General features: G+C 31.8%; 1 protein-coding gene across 1 annotated transcript; it reads right to left on the reverse strand.

Moving 5' to 3' along the window:
- Positions 1 to 2,228: 2,228 nt before the first annotated feature.
- LOC112285038 (putative glutamine amidotransferase GAT1_2.1) lies at positions 2,229 to 4,579 on the reverse strand. The gene has a single exon (XM_024525505.3). The coding sequence runs from the start codon at positions 4,577 to 4,579 to the stop codon at positions 3,215 to 3,217; it is 1,365 nt and encodes a 454-aa protein (XP_024381273.1). The 3' UTR covers positions 2,229 to 3,214.
- Positions 4,580 to 16,062: the final 11,483 nt, after the last annotated feature.

The raw sequence follows: 16,062 nt of genomic DNA on the forward strand, positions 1-16,062 counted from the left end.
AATAGTTTAACCATTATTTATTGAATTTACATGTAGAAATTTTAATAGAAGGCCAAAGAAAAGAATAATTTTTGTAGCCCCATTAGCTAGAACAACAAGGACATTACTTACCTTGCTATAAAATATAGTATTGTTTTATAAAAAAATATTTTGACATAAAAAAAATATATTGCAATACCTTGTATTTTATTTATTTATTTTATTTAATGTATAAGAAATTTCGAGGGCTTGCTTCCACTTAAAGTATATATGTGTAGAGGTTGCTAAGATAGACAAGAGTGTCTTTTTTAACCTTTAATTAGTTAAGGGTGTGGATGAGAGAGGGGAGAAAGGGAGGGATTAAAGACAATGTATCATCTTTATATTATATCAAAATTTTAACTCTAAAAAAGTATTTATTTTTAAATATAAGTTAATTATAAAAATTCCAAATCATTTCAGACTTGTGAATTTATAACATTATTTCACGATTTCTTTTTTACATTTCAAAAATAATAATTTATTTATTTTTTAATTTTCTTTGATGGTCAATTGCAAGAAGTATCCATATATATGTTTAATTTCTTAAATTATGAATATTATTTTTAAAATACTAAAAAAAAGTACAATAAGTTATAAAAATGGTAACAAATATAAATATTAGATAATTTAATAAAGATAATAAAAATATGCCGTAGTAGCTTCAATTTTTTTAATTAATTGTATTTATGAAAGACATGTTTTTATGAACTTTTTGAGTCTTTTTTTTTGAAAATATTCAAATATATAAAGATTATACTTAGAAAAAAAACTTCTAAAAGAATAGAAAATGTTTTAAAACATTCTTAAACATCACACATTACCTAAAAATATATTTATATATTTTAATTATATTGTGAATGAAATAATCAATTTTTTATTTAGTGTATTTTAATTTGATTTAATTTAAAATTATAGTCTATTATTTTATTCTTCGTTAAATATTTAAGTCAATTATAGATTACATCGAAAAAATTATATGTATAAATATATATATATATATATAGTTCCTCCAATTATGAACCCTTCAAGCATTAGTAACTTCCAATGATTAAGCATCAATAAAGATTTTAGAATGTTTTTATCACAAGTAATAATCGTACACTATTCAAAATATAGTTTTTTTTTTTTTTTTTTTTTTTTTTTTGTGTGATGTTTTAAAGAATAAAATATTTAGACTTGAGTGTATTGTACAACTTCAATTTTATATCCTTTTGACAAATAGTATTAATAACTAGACCAGATGGTGGACAAATAGAAAAGATTACGTTTATCTTTTATAACGAAAATTGATTTCTTAACATTTTATAGTTTTTTCTTTTATGTTTTTTTTATCCACAAACAATCAATAAAGTTAATAAACGTAGTTAACTGCCAGAACCATTTTTGAATTGTATTATAAGCTACCAGTAAAACAGTTAGAAATCCTACCAATTCTCAATTATTTTTCCTGATAAAATTAAATATTGTGCAACATGAAAATTATATAACTCAGCATTTAAAGAACTTGAAAAACTGTTGGTAAATCTTCAAGAATTTATCAGACTCAAATTTGAAAGAATTGTATAAATAGTGCCAATTTATTCACTTAATTTTTTTTCTTCAGCATGATGTTTTTGTAACTATAGAGAAGATATTTTTTAGATAAATATAGAGAAATGATTCTAGATAACCATGGAGAAAAGTTCTGTAACGAAAGAAACTGAACATGACCATGAAGCTGATTTCCTTGTTAAGAAATATATTTGTATATATATATATATATGCAATCTTGTTGTCAAAGAACTTAATGAACATCGAGATACCAAATAACACACATCTGTACAATCAATTTCAATTGTTGTTTAAGCCAAAAACCATACCAACGTCACACAGAATATCTGTTCAAAACAGGCCAGTAGAACATCTAAACACTACACAGATGGGGAAAATACATGAGCTTTGCTTACTTCACATACCTTCAGTAAAACTGAGAGGATTTGGAACGTAAAAAAGAGTCACAATCTGATAAGGTTGTTATCTACCTTTCTATCCAACTACTACGAAGGCACCGATACAGTTGATGCTGCATCTATTAAACTTAAGAGTGATCACAGTCAACTGTTATCTTCACGGTGAGGTTAAAACACAAACTACCCACTTTTTGTTGTACAAAATGGAATATGCAAAAAAAAAAAAAAAAAAAAAAAAAAAAACAAGATATAGTAGAATGAGATAACATTCATTGAAAGCTTTATTACAGATGCCCAGAGGCGTTGAGTTTTAATATTCGCAAGATGGCAACAAGAAAAACAGACAGTCAAAGTTGCTGTTCCGTGGCCAGTTCGAAAGCACATGTACAGTAGTACGGTTGACAGCCAATTTGCTACTGTATTCAGATGCATCTTCCCCTGGGCTTTGTCAATTCCTGCCTTTTCAAAGTCTAGATTATTCTCCCATGAGATACGCTCATTCTCCCTTGCTTTAGTAAATCAGAAGAAGTCCACACGAAGAGCATCTTACTCGTGAAACATACAAAACTGAAGCTTGTGCACCAATGTGGCAACTCACAGGTCGGGCCGTTGTGCGAGACGAAGATCGTTAGCACGTCGTCTTCATACCCCCCCCACAGCTCATCAGTCTTTCGGTCATATTTGAAGAAATGCAAGTTCTGCACTTTGGTAGAAGAATGTGGCTTCATTGTCATAAAAACAAGAATCATGGGAAACAGCATGCACAATAGAAACAAGGTTGTGCAGAAAAAGAACTGCACGAAAGTCTTGTTTACCAAGACCTTCACTCTAAACTCTAACCTGCACCGGATCTTCTACACAATCTTCCCGGGACCGCTGGACTTGACCTTGCCAGAAAGAATTTGGAAATAACATTCCTCCCAGAAATCACTATTTACATGATAGTTGTAAGGTAATTACTAAGGTTTCCAGATTGAGAGACCACAACAGACAGCCAAAATTAAATAATTGACAAAAAAGGAGAGGAAAAGAGAGAGCGAGAGGGAGGGAGAGAGGGAGAGAGAGGTCCCCATTGCAACCCAAACAATATGGATCATATTTGTCAATGATCAGTGAAAAATCTCCCGCTCATGATCTAGTTGTAATATTCTATTAAAAACCACCACATATTCATGCAGTAGAATCTAGAGGTCTTCCTACACCTATGATAATGGCATGCGCTCCTAAGTTCGCAACGAGAGGCATCATGAAAGCCTCTGCTTTTGCTCTAACACCTGAGATGATACATCAACCATCATCTGGTAGAATTCATGCAATTCCTGCACTTCAGCCCGCGACATGTCCTCGAGCCACTTCCTCGCAGAGCTTTCCTTTTTCCTCGCGATTTCCAAGGTTAGCTGGAAATTCTTTGAATTTCGAACAGTAGCCCCCATCTGATTCAGCCGGTTTACCTGCTGCTTGTTGAGAGGGGAATTAACCTTGAGAAATTCAGCACCTAGATTGAGATCATGCTGGCTTTTAGAAAAAGACAGTGACAATGCCTGCAAGGCGATGCTCGCGTTGTGCACCGAGTGTGCTCTCCTCTGCTCCTCATACATGTTCTTCGCCAAGGAGAAGCTGTACACCAGCTCCTTCCGCCGTTTCTCAATCCAAGGTGAAAGCTCTCTTAGCCTCGACCGTGTCTTTTCGGCACCTGAGGTTTCGATCTTCTTCTTGTATGCTACGACTGCCTTCACAAACTCCTGGTACGCTCGAGGACAGCCGGGGTAGTCAAACACTGACTCGGGGGGAGAATTAGGGTTCCCATTTGCTGGAAACTGCTCGTGCTGCATGCGCTCAGGATGGAACTGTAGGCCCACTATGAACTTGCCCTCCTCAGGTTTGTACACGTCTGGGTCATAGAAACCTTCCACAAGACTGTCCGGCGCATGGGCCATCGGCTTGAATCTTTGCGAAAGCTTCTTCACTCCCTGGTGGTGATAACTGTTGACATTGATCTGCATGTCATCCTGGAGCGACTGAATGTACCATTCATGCAGGGGTGTGTCTTTCACAATCGTCACTGGATGACGGTGTCCGTCATAATTCGAGTAATCCATGTGCTGTACTTCCACGCCAGTCTTTCGCCCAAGCTCTCTTTCCACATCTTGGTACAATGTCCCCCCACATGCGACGTTCAGAACCTGGCTACCGCGGCATATTCCGAGATAAGGAATGTTGCGTTCCAAACACCTCCGTGCCAGTTGCAGCTCGATCGAATCTTTGTCCCGGTCAATGGATGTGTCACTGCTGTGTGCCGCCTTGATCTCTTCCAGCTCCTCCGGCGTCAGAGCGGGCGTCTCGCCTGCCTCCATGTACAACGTTGGATCCACATCCTCCCCCTCGCACAGCAGCACCCCGTGGAAGGGCTCGAAGCTGTCCAGCAGCGACTGCACTCCTGTCACTCGCGGTACAATCACCGGCACTGCGCCGTAGCTCACAATCAAGTCCAAGTGGTACTCCCCCACAAAATTCACAAACTTGTTCTTCCGCACCGTTCGTCTTGACACGATGAGTACCCGCGGCATCACCTTCCCCAACTCTGCCACTGCTGCTCCGCCGACCTCCATCCCTTCCTGCCGCCCTCCACTCCCCTCCCCTCACCTCCACTGCCCCAAGACCGAAACACTGTCCCTCCTCCTCCCACGAATTGCCAACAATTTACTTAACCCTCTTGGCACACCCACTAAGTGCCTGCAAAAGTCTCAAGACCGCTTCCTTGTCATTGACTAAATCCACTGCCACACCACGCCTACCTAGAACGAACCCACAAATCTTCTAGCTCCAAACCGGCCGCCTCTCTCACTCTCACTTCGCACTTTCTAACTTCTGTGATAAGGCTATTTCGGCAGCTGTCTGCGACTCTCGTAATCGCAGCCGCCTCTTGCTCTTTTTGAGCATGGTAGTGGTAACGAGGAAAACAGGGATAAAGATGCCTCAGAAAGGTCCCTGGCACTTTCACATGACCGCCACCGGTAAATGACACGAAAGAGACTACGTTCATTGGCCTGCTTCGGCAAGTGGCGATTCTGCAGCAAGGATGACTCATTTTTTGCCTCTTTAGTTTAGGTTTAGGTGGCAAAGCCCAAGAGCGGGTCGGCCACTAGAGTCGCACACCCCCCACTGCTGCGTCTTGCTCCGATCTCAGCCTCCGGACACGCCCACCAGCAGCTCAATCCATTCTAAGGCCACTACCGTCACCAAAATTATCTATTCAAAACAATTACTATAACTTCATTAAGAAATGAAAAGAAACTGTGACATCAAATCTCCTGGTCAATGAGAACAAATTGGCATTTCAACTAGGCACTGTTCTCCGGAACATTCTTCCCGATGCTAGAATCTCGACCGAAATAGAAGGTGGTTTTTAAAACAACCAGAAGCCAACGCATACCTCCTCCTCTCCACTGCCGCTTAAATTATTGGACCCAACGTTACATCGGAACAGTGCAGGGTTATAAAATGTCACAGCCAGTGCATGATGAGAGTGAAATCATAACAACGTTTTATACATATACAATTATATATGGGGGTGGTTGTACGCTGCAACAGTGTGAGCAGGGCAGTCCTTTTGCTCACGAGCCCTACGTCATAAGAGTAAAGACAAATTTCCAGACAGGAGAAAAACAAAAACAATGAAAGTACAGTTAACCCTAAAGTGAAATGCTCTCAAAATTTATGTGGGTCGTTTACTTACGTTGCATTCCTTGAGATGTGAGTTGACTTTCCAGAGCTGCAAGTTCAAGGGATTGCTGGACGGAGACGATGAAGCTCAAAGTTCCACAAAATCACGAGGAGTCGTGCGTTGGCTTGAACAGTGTAACAAACAGAGCACAGCAAAGGAAAGAGAAAAGAAAAAGGCATACCATTTTCCTGCATATGTGTGTTGAAATCCAAGATCTCGAGATACGCACGCTCAAAACCGCTACTACTCCTCCCCCTCGATTCGACTTGGCTATGCTCGCCAACGGCAGGATTGATGGTTGACAGACTTCGACAGCGATCGCTCCGATGGAAACCAGTCAGCCCAGGCTTCAGCTGTTAAAAAGAAAGCGAAAACGCGTCGAAACAAGCGAGGTGTCGTCGTTCTGCCTGTCACTTCTGTCCGTCTCGATCGTGGCGCCGTCGCTGCAATTATCAACACCCACTGCGATGCACCATTCAAGCTGAAGAACGGAGCTGTTCGGAGTGAAAAAGAAAAGAGAAAAAAAGAAGAATTGTCGCTCAACTTCTGCAACCACGTCGTCGAAAAGTCTCGGAGAACTGATTAGGGTGAACAGATCTTCACTAGAGCGCCATCCATGCATCAGGATTCGTTTCCGTGTTTGTGCATCAATCGGTGAACACAGCCTCTTCACATTCCAGAGCATCGATATAAGTCATCCTCATTGTCGAGATTCCTGTCTGTGGATCCGATGCCATCGAGCGCTTGGAGCTCGCAGTCGCCATAGCCATGGAAATCGCTGCAATTTGGAAGGGCTTACAGACCCTTCAAAAACACGCACCATGACAAGAAATCTATTGAAAAAACAAACTAGTAAGCAAGTCAAGAAGAAGAAAAGTCAATGATAATAATAATATTAATAAAGCAAAAAATACAAGATTATGACCATTGTTGATTGAATGATGTAGGTATTAATTCTCAATAATCCTACAAGTTTTGCAATTTGGGACAATGTTATCAATTTTGATTGCTAAAATCTTATCAAGTTTGGAATGAATGGTTTACTAGAAGATTGATAGTTGAAGATTTAAGCTCAGTAGTATGTTTATTAGAGAATGGAATTGTAAAAAGAATATGAACATAATTTGATGGTTTTTTTTCTATGGCTTTTTGTAATGCAATCAACATCCAAGTTGCATTCTTGTTTGTATGCATATAGTTTCTTTTTTCTAGGTTTACTTAGAAGATAGAAAAAAAAAATAATGTAATTGTGATATAAGTGGAGATAACATTGTTGTCAACTTTGAATAATAAAATTAAAAATAATGATCAAGACAACAAACAACAAATATAGAAATAATGAATAGAATCTTAATTTGTAAATGATTACAAATATACAACATTTTTATACCTACATTTTATATTTTTAAATTTTAAAACAATATCAAACAAACATGAGATATGTATATAGTTTCATAGAATATATATATAACGAATTGAATCCATGCAATTGTCTAGAGAATATGATTAGTCGCATCATAGTGGTATTTTTGGAAATACCTTATTGTAAAAAGAGCAATGTACCTCTTTTGGAAACAAAGTTTCTATATCTTCTAATGCATTGTACCTTTGGATCTTATCTATCCTTAATTGTAATAGGGATAGAACAATTGAGTAAACATGCATACAATATCATTGAGTAACAAATACAAAAAATCAAGAATCTAGTGCCAACTATGAGAAAAGTATGAAGATAAAAGGTTTCTTATCAAAAAGGTTTCTAGTGCAACATTATCAAATGGCTTATACTAAACACATTTCGTTACACAAAGCAATTAGCATATTTCTACTTGTAAATTTTCAAACATAGATATTGATGTATATCACTATCAATTATATTCATCTTATAAAATAATCATTATTAGTCATACTAAAATTCTAATTGCAAGAATGTTCTAAAGATATATGTAGGAAATGCATTGAGGTAAAATATTGTCTACTATCAAGAACTTGTAGATGGTCACACGTTTGGTTGAATAACTATGTTCATTATCAATTTGTAAAAGCAACTCTTCCAAATCCAAAAACAACATTTAATATTTATAAGGTCTAGCAAGATGTTTATAATTGCCAAATTAATGAAATATGAAAAAAAATTAAAATTACTCAAGTTATGTGAAAAATTATCTTCTCAATGCCAATTTCTATCATCTCTTTGTTAAAGGTTTTTTTAGTTATGGTGTTGCTAAAGAAATCTCAAATACTTAATCTTCTATAAAAATATTTAAATTATTTTATATTCTAGCTATTTAATGATTGACGATACTTTTAACTAAGACCAAAGAATCCTCAAAGACAATGATTTCTTTGTATGTATTATATAAATTCATACCATATTAATATAATAATATGTAAAAAATCATATTTTTATAAAAAATCAATGAGGCAACTACTTTGTGACTATAAATAAATAATATTATCATTGTTCTTATATCTTAATAAAAAAAATTCTTAGTCATAGGACAATGTAAAACTGCTTGCTCAATTCTTGGAAATTATAATTCAAAATTGCAATACAAAGCATTAAAATGTACCAAACTACAGAACTATTGGACCAACTTTCTGTTAGACTGTGGACTAAATAAATCCCCCATTAGTTGGAAGCCTACTCAAATTCCCAATGATTTCAATTATCTAAATTATTAAACAAGTTTCTATCACTATTTGATTAAGTATTCAATAATTTCAATAAAAATTTCAATTATGATTGACATAATTCTAACATGTAATCTATTCAAATTTACCAATATTAATTAGCCTACAATGAACTAGATTAAATTGTCTTCTATTTTGTTTTAGCTTCCTAATTCTCTACTAATTAAATTCATCTTCAACTACTTCCACACATTACAAAGCAATACAAGGTATTCAAATAATTCAACCAAATACACACTTCAAAGATAATTTTTCATATGATTTAATTTAAGTCTATATAATTTTTATTTTATTTATTTTTATTTTTTATTTTAATATTTTTTTAATATTAATTTTCATCCAAATTTTTTAATTCATGTAAGATAAGTTTCTATCTATGACCAAGTTTTTATTTGTGAATAATTTCTCATCCATAAATAAATTCTCATCTATAGTTAAAAAATCATCCAATTTTAAATAATTTTCATCTATCATAATTCATCTGTTCAAAATTTAGGTTCATCTACATTGATTTGAATTCATACAAAATAGTTTATTCATTAAATCTCAATAACATTAATTTAATAGTCTTGCCTACTTCTTGATATTGTACTTGACTTTAGATTCCAATTAGTTGAAGAAATAGACTTGGTAAAAAAATCTATAATAACCTCTATTTTCCTTGCATGTTGTCTTCATTGAATAGAAGTTCTAAGACTTAATTATCATATTTTTTTATCAAAGAAATTGACTCTCACTGCCTCATGGTTGTCTTCTTCTTTTACGACCTCTGTGTTCTATGAATATTAACCTTGACAGTATCTATTGTGCTTAAACAATCTCTATGAACAAAATTAAATCACCAATCCTAAGAAGCATTAACATTGCTGTAGCGATTGTTGACTTAGACATCTAGCTTTAATGATGCAATTTTTTTTTCTTAAGAGCTCTCACTCAACACCTCCTAAGAAACATGGTGGAACTCATGATATGAATTGGCCTTGCAAAATTTTGACTGTTTCATTGATATGCTTCACGTTTTGAGTTGCTTGTATAATTTTAAAAAGATTGATACTTGTTTTGAAGCCTCAATCAATGATTGTAGCCTAAAGACAACAAGAAACAACACAATCTATTGCTATTACTTTGTATTAATAAAATATAAAGCTAGGAGCATCCATAAAACAAGAACAAATTCTATCTTTAAGTTACAAGTATGAAGTAATACTAGCATGTTGCTGCACCTTGTTGAATTCACCAACTAGTAAAAATTACTAAAACTTATCGTTGACTACTTAAAATAATAATATCAAAAGAAAAAAATGTCATCCTTCCACTATTGAAATTTAGCAACCAATCTTATTATCCATTGACTTTTGTTGATAACCAAGCAACCAAAGAATAAATGAAGTGAATACTAAGCCAAGATTTAATGTCAAAGATTAAAGATAATCTATGCAAGATTATACAATTTCAAACCATAGCTTAGCAAAGTCAAGTTGACTAACTTGACTACTCTACAACATAAGAGAAAGATGAGTCAACATCAACTAAATTGCTAGCTCATATTATACTTGTCTTAGATCGTCTAAGATTATAGATGGCTCTTATAAATTGCCTTACAAAAGTAGTCGCAAGTTGTGCAAGGTTATACACAACCACAAGCTTTTTCTTAAGATAAAAGATATGGAAACAACACCCTAAGAAGAAAGATTCTTTAGTTGAAAAAATAAAATCAACAACACAGTCTTGTCTCTTCAAATTCTTGATACCACCTTGAGTTATTGATAATGACTACTGTAATAAGAAGAAAACAAGCAAGACCATGAAATCATTGATATCATTTGCCTTTCTATTTGTAAGCTAATGGACAAAGGGAAGGAAACTACAAAATAAATGATCAATAATGAGAGAGTTTAGATCTATATTTAGAAAAATCAAAGATAGTCTTGCCTCAACATTCAATGCTATGTAAGAAAGAACTACCACGAGAAACAAAATTATACCAAAAATAGTTGTAGTATTGTTGCAAGTTACTATGAAGTACAACTAAAAATTAGTACAAGAACAACAATTTGGATCATAATAAATCATAGTCCCAGGCCACACCTTCATAGCCAAAATTCTAAAATGCTTACAAATTTTTTTTATTAAAACAAGAGAGATCCAAAGGTTGCACTGCAACACTCTTGCAATGTAAAGATCAAAATTAGTTTTTGATTGCTAGAGCTTGTACATCATGAGAGAAGAAACAAAAAAAATACAAGAGAAGAGAGACTAAGTTTGGGGTGACTTGGACCTCTATTGGCAAAGCGGCTACAAAAATTTGAGAACAACCTCTCGCCTCCCATCATTTTTATTTATTTATTTATTTATTTTTCTTTTTTTCTACTTTCTTATTTTTCTTTCTATTTTTTTTGTTTCTTTTCTTTTTTTTGTTCTTGTTGAATGATTTTAAATCAAAGATTTTATCTCATCTTTTAATATAATTTAAATTTTTTAGTATCTATAAAAATCACTACTATTATATTAAGACCTATATTAGCTAAATTGAAAAAAGATTATATATTTTGGAATTATTTCTCAAGGAATTTTTGTAAAAGGCCTACTTTAGCTATTACATCCAAATAATTGCTATTTATTTCAAAATTCCTCTATTAATTTCTTAAATTAATGATTTTAAAGACCATAAGTGCATTTTTTGCATTTAAATCCATAAATGAGTTAATTGTGGGACTCTTATGTGGCAACTATTTAGGATTACTTATAAAGAAGAAGAATTCAGAATTTAATATATAAAATCTACTACTTGAAAAATGATGTGGCTATAAAAGCTGTCAAATTTTTCTTAAGAGTAGAATAAATATACAATTATCACTTTATATTCCAATTGAGTTGAATTATTCTAAAGCACCACTCAAGAAAGATGGAAGAACTTAAAATTTATCTTGTGACTAAGATTTTAAAGACAAAAAATTATTAATTTTTTTTAAAAATTCAATATTCTAGAATCTTCTCTAATGTGAAAAAGACATGTTGTTAAGCCTTACAAAGCATTGATATTCCTTGGGTGTTTACATTGATCTTTCTTATACAACATTAGCTCATTAGATAGCCTAATTTTTCAACTAGATTTAAATCTAGGATACTCTATTAACAAATTTTTACTTGACCAATAATACTATAACCCTTAGTAATTAACAAGATTTAACCACGACTTCTTATTTTAATTTAATTTATTTTATTTTTTTATCTAATCAAGTACTCTTCATATTTTCTTAAGATATTTGAAATTTTTGGTGACAAGCTAAATTAAAAAGAAGATAAGATAAAGATTTGGTTTCATAAATTCTACCTAATTTTGATGATTTTTACTTAAAAAGTTGAATAAGAGTGAATTGAAGGATGAACTATTTAATCTTGTGTATAATAAAAATCACACTCTATATTCTTTACATCTATTTTTTGAAGTTCTAGTTAAAAAAAATCTTCTCCATTTAAAATTTGTAATCAAATTGAATTATTTGAAAAGACTTTTTCAACCAGATAAGATCCAAACTATACAGCATTAAATATGTTTGACAAATTTAGTCTCTTTATCTTCTAAAAAGACCAACATGCCAAGCCTAAGGATTCAAACTTTGTGTCATTTGTCAAAGAAATTTTTTCTTCTTCTCTAAATTGTCTCTATATATTGAGTACTTCATCTTTTAGCCTCATTAAGACCTTTTAATTATTTGAGCCTATAAATTAAAGATTTTTTAGTTGAAAATCTTTATATCAAAGCAATACAAAAATAAAGAATTTCAATTTAATTAATAAAATAGCTTCTATGTCATAAACTAATGAGAGTGGAGTTGCTTGGATTGTCACCTTAAATGTCATCTTATAAGCCCAAAAGGCTATAAAAAATTTTTTATTCTAATCTTATTTAGAAGTTATTATTATTTTTTTGAATATATTAATTAAAATTTGGTTGATTTATTCCATATATCCATTGATTTGAAGTTGTCTTCCTATGATCAATTTTAAATTTTAAGGTGAAGTCTTCTATTATTTTATTTAGAAAATATTTTTTCTTATTGCTAATCAAGATTTTTAGACATCCAAATCTAATGATAATTTGCTTGTAAAGGAATTTGGCAGCTTATTTGGCATTATTGGCTTTAACTACTTTTGTCTCAACTTACTTGATCAAATATTCAGTTACTACTACTATGTATTTTATACCACTAGTAGAATTTGGTTGAATTTTGTCAATATAATCAATTTTCTATTTTTCAAAGGAATCTAAAGGTAAAGACATATGGAGAGGAAAATTCATTCTTAAGTCATTTCCACTATATTTTTGACTTACATCATATATTTTAGCATATTTGTACATGTCTTGAAACAATATAGGCTAATAATAGCTAATTTAAAGGATTTTTTTGAGTGGTAAGGGTTTTCAAAAAGTGACCTCTATATCCACTATCTCATGATGTGAGTCCAAAATAATGCACCAAAGTTTCATTTATTTAATTTTTGGTATTTTGATAAGATATAGTATTATTCATTTGTTAATTGTAAAAAATTAGAGGTTGTTAGGAAAAATGAAGTTAGTTGTAGTTTTCATATGGTAGAAAATGATAGAAAGTTTTTCCACTCTTGAAGCCACAAGTGATGGTTAAAGAAGAAGATGAAGAATTATTCTATTCTTGAAGCCACAAGTGATGGTGAGTGAAGAAGATAGAGAATTACTTTGCTCTTGAAGCCCTAAGTGATGGTGAGGGAAGAAGATAGAGAGCTATTCTACTCTTCAATCATTACTCCTACAATAACAAATTAAATTATTTTCTAGAGAATTTCTTCTAAAGGTTAATATGTCTAAGTTGATAATTTATTTTATAGATGTTTTGGTTAATTAAGTTATTAGGGATTAAAAACCTATGCATTGATTGAAATCTATGATGATTTTTCATTACCTTGTGGTAAATGGATGCCAACTATTGGTCTTTTTCATAAAAGGCATTGATTGGAGATCATGGAGGCTGTAGGTTGACTTCTTAATGACAAGTTGTTTTACTTGCATGAATTAGCTAGTATGAAGGCTCTTAAATTAGTTTTTACTTGTAAGTTACGAGCAATGATAATTGCTGATAAATGACTTGAGGGCTTAGGTATATAAGGCCCTCTCAAAGCCTTGTTCTGTCTTTCTTTTTTTTTCTCTCTCTCTCTCTCTCTCTCTCTCACCTTTGGTTTGAGTCCTTGGTAAGAGTGGCCTATTGAGGCACCAAAGAGTTGTAGTATTTTTATTTGTTATAAAATTATATTATAAATTGTTTGTTCTATACTCTTACTAGTCCTCTTGGAGCTCACTGTTAGTAGGATTATTTTTTTATTTAGACATGTTCATTTTGTAGGAAAAAGAAAATTAGTAAGGTTATATGAAAGAATCATTATATTTGGAATTCAAATGAAAAAGTTATAAAGGTTTGAAATTGGGAGGTTTTTTTGTTGCTGCTATTGCTCTGCCTTAGTAGTGGCTGCTGCTGGTATTCCATCTTTGCATTTTTTTCATTTAACTATGCCTGTTTTCATCTAGCTACTTATTCTATCTATTTTTTTTTATTTAACTACTTCCATTTGCTAGTACTTTCTATTTTTTTTCTTATTTTATTTTTTATCACTTGTTTTAAATTGAATGGTAATCATTGCTTAAAAGGCATTATCTAGATAATTATAAATTGATTGATTAACTAACCAATTATTAAAGCAATCTCACAATTAATCTCTACTACCTTCCAAATTTGTTGTAAAGTTATTTTTTTTCTTAAAGTAAAGTAGGGAGGATTTATAGCTCACACATGAGATGCCAATAGAATAACAAGAATTTTGTTGTTGATCACACACTTCTTTAATATATTATCAACTTTTTGTATATATAAACTGCTTCCAATTATAAGAAAGTATTCACTATTAATTTTCACCTTTCTACGTTTTATTTTAGAGAGATGAAAAAGAAGATCATGAATTGTCAAAAATTCAATAATTAATTCATAGTAAGTGGAAGTGGCCAAAATAACAAAAAAAACTTTCATCTATCAAGGTATTGTCAATTAGAGCTTCATCAATTTGTTTTGACAACCTAGATAAATAATTTGCTTACTTGTGTATCTTTACAAGCTTGTATTCTATTGTATAATCAATTTTTTCTAATAGAAGTACCTATTTTACAAGTCTATTATTCAAATCTACCTTATTAATCAAGTATTTGATTACGATGTGGTTTGCAAAAAATACCACTAGATTTAAGAGAGGGTAGTGCCAAAACTTCTTGACACAAAAAACTATGGTAAAGCATTTTTATTTTGTGGTTGTATAAGTCCTTTCTGCAAGATTCAATTGTATACTAGCAAAGGCTATGAGATAGTTCTTGCTTTTTTTTCCACTCGCCTGACACAAAATACTTCTTAGTCCCATCAACAAAGTGTTATAAAGCACATGAAAGAGTAATGACCAATTCAATGGTCTTAAGATAGAAAAGGTACTAAGTTTTCTTTTAAAGGTATTGAATACCTCTTTGTATTTTTTTCTCTACTCAAACTTCACATCTTTTTGTATTAATCAAGTTATAGACATGAAAAGTATAATATTATCTTTTATGACTTTTTGATACCATCTAATGTATTCTAAAGTACTTTGCACCTCTTTTATCATTGAATGAGTACTTAATTGTACAATTACCTTGAATTTCTTTGGATTAGATTTCCTATCTTTTTTTGATACTACATATTCTAATAAGACTCTTTTTTAACTATTAGGAATATTTTGTTAGAATTCAAAGCTATCCTAGTTTTTTTACATCTTTGAAGACTAGCCCTTATATAATCATGATGTATTATCTTAGAGGATTGGGTACTAAAATCATTAATGTACATTGTTATTGATTTCTATAACAGATTTAAAAATGCATATGACATTGTTTTTTGAAATGCCTCTGAAGCATTAAAAAGTCCAAATAGCATGACTACATAAATGAAGGTGCTTTAAAGTGTAGTCAAAGCTATTTTATAGTGATCCTTTGGAGCCATAGAAATCTGATTGTAACTTAAATACATATCCATAAATGTGTATAATTTATATTCAACTACTTTTTCTAAAATGATATTTATAAATAGAAAGAAGTGATTCTTTTAAATATACTTATTAAGTTTCTTACATTTTATATATACCTAAAGTTTTTTGTTTTTGTTTTTAACTAATACCATTGATGAAATCCAATCTATAATCTCTATAGGTTAAATAAAACTAGTTTGAAAGATTTTTTTTGATTTTGCCTTGTCAATTAATTGCAGATTAAGATTTTTTTTTTTTTTTTTTTTTTTTTTTTTTTGTCTCATAGGAATTGAATTGGAAAAGAGAAGAATTCTATGTTGAGCTAATTCTAGAAGTATGTCTTTAAGGTCCTTGTAAGACCAAGCAAATATATCCTTATATTCTATAATTAATAACTTATAATTTGTCAATTCTTCCTTTGTCAATTGAATCTCTACTTTGATGAGATTTAGATCCTTACTTTCTAAAGATAAATCCATCAATTTGTAATTGAGGTTGTATATATGAAATTGCTCTATAGATCCTTTATACAAATCATTTGGTATTTATGAATAAATAGCAACATCATTTCTAACCGTAAGACTACTAGAAGTTTAT

This window comes from Physcomitrium patens, chromosome 7 (genome assembly GCF_059467195.1).
Source record: "Physcomitrium patens ecotype Gransden chromosome 7, ASM5946719v1, whole genome shotgun sequence".
Lineage (NCBI taxonomy): Eukaryota > Viridiplantae > Streptophyta > Bryopsida > Funariales > Funariaceae > Physcomitrium > Physcomitrium patens.

Excerpts from the sequence above, each read along its gene's own strand:
- LOC112285038 (XM_024525505.3), bottom strand. The coding sequence starts at position 4,579 with ATGGAGGTCGGCGGAGCAGCAGTGGCAGAGTTGGGGAAGGTGATGCCG.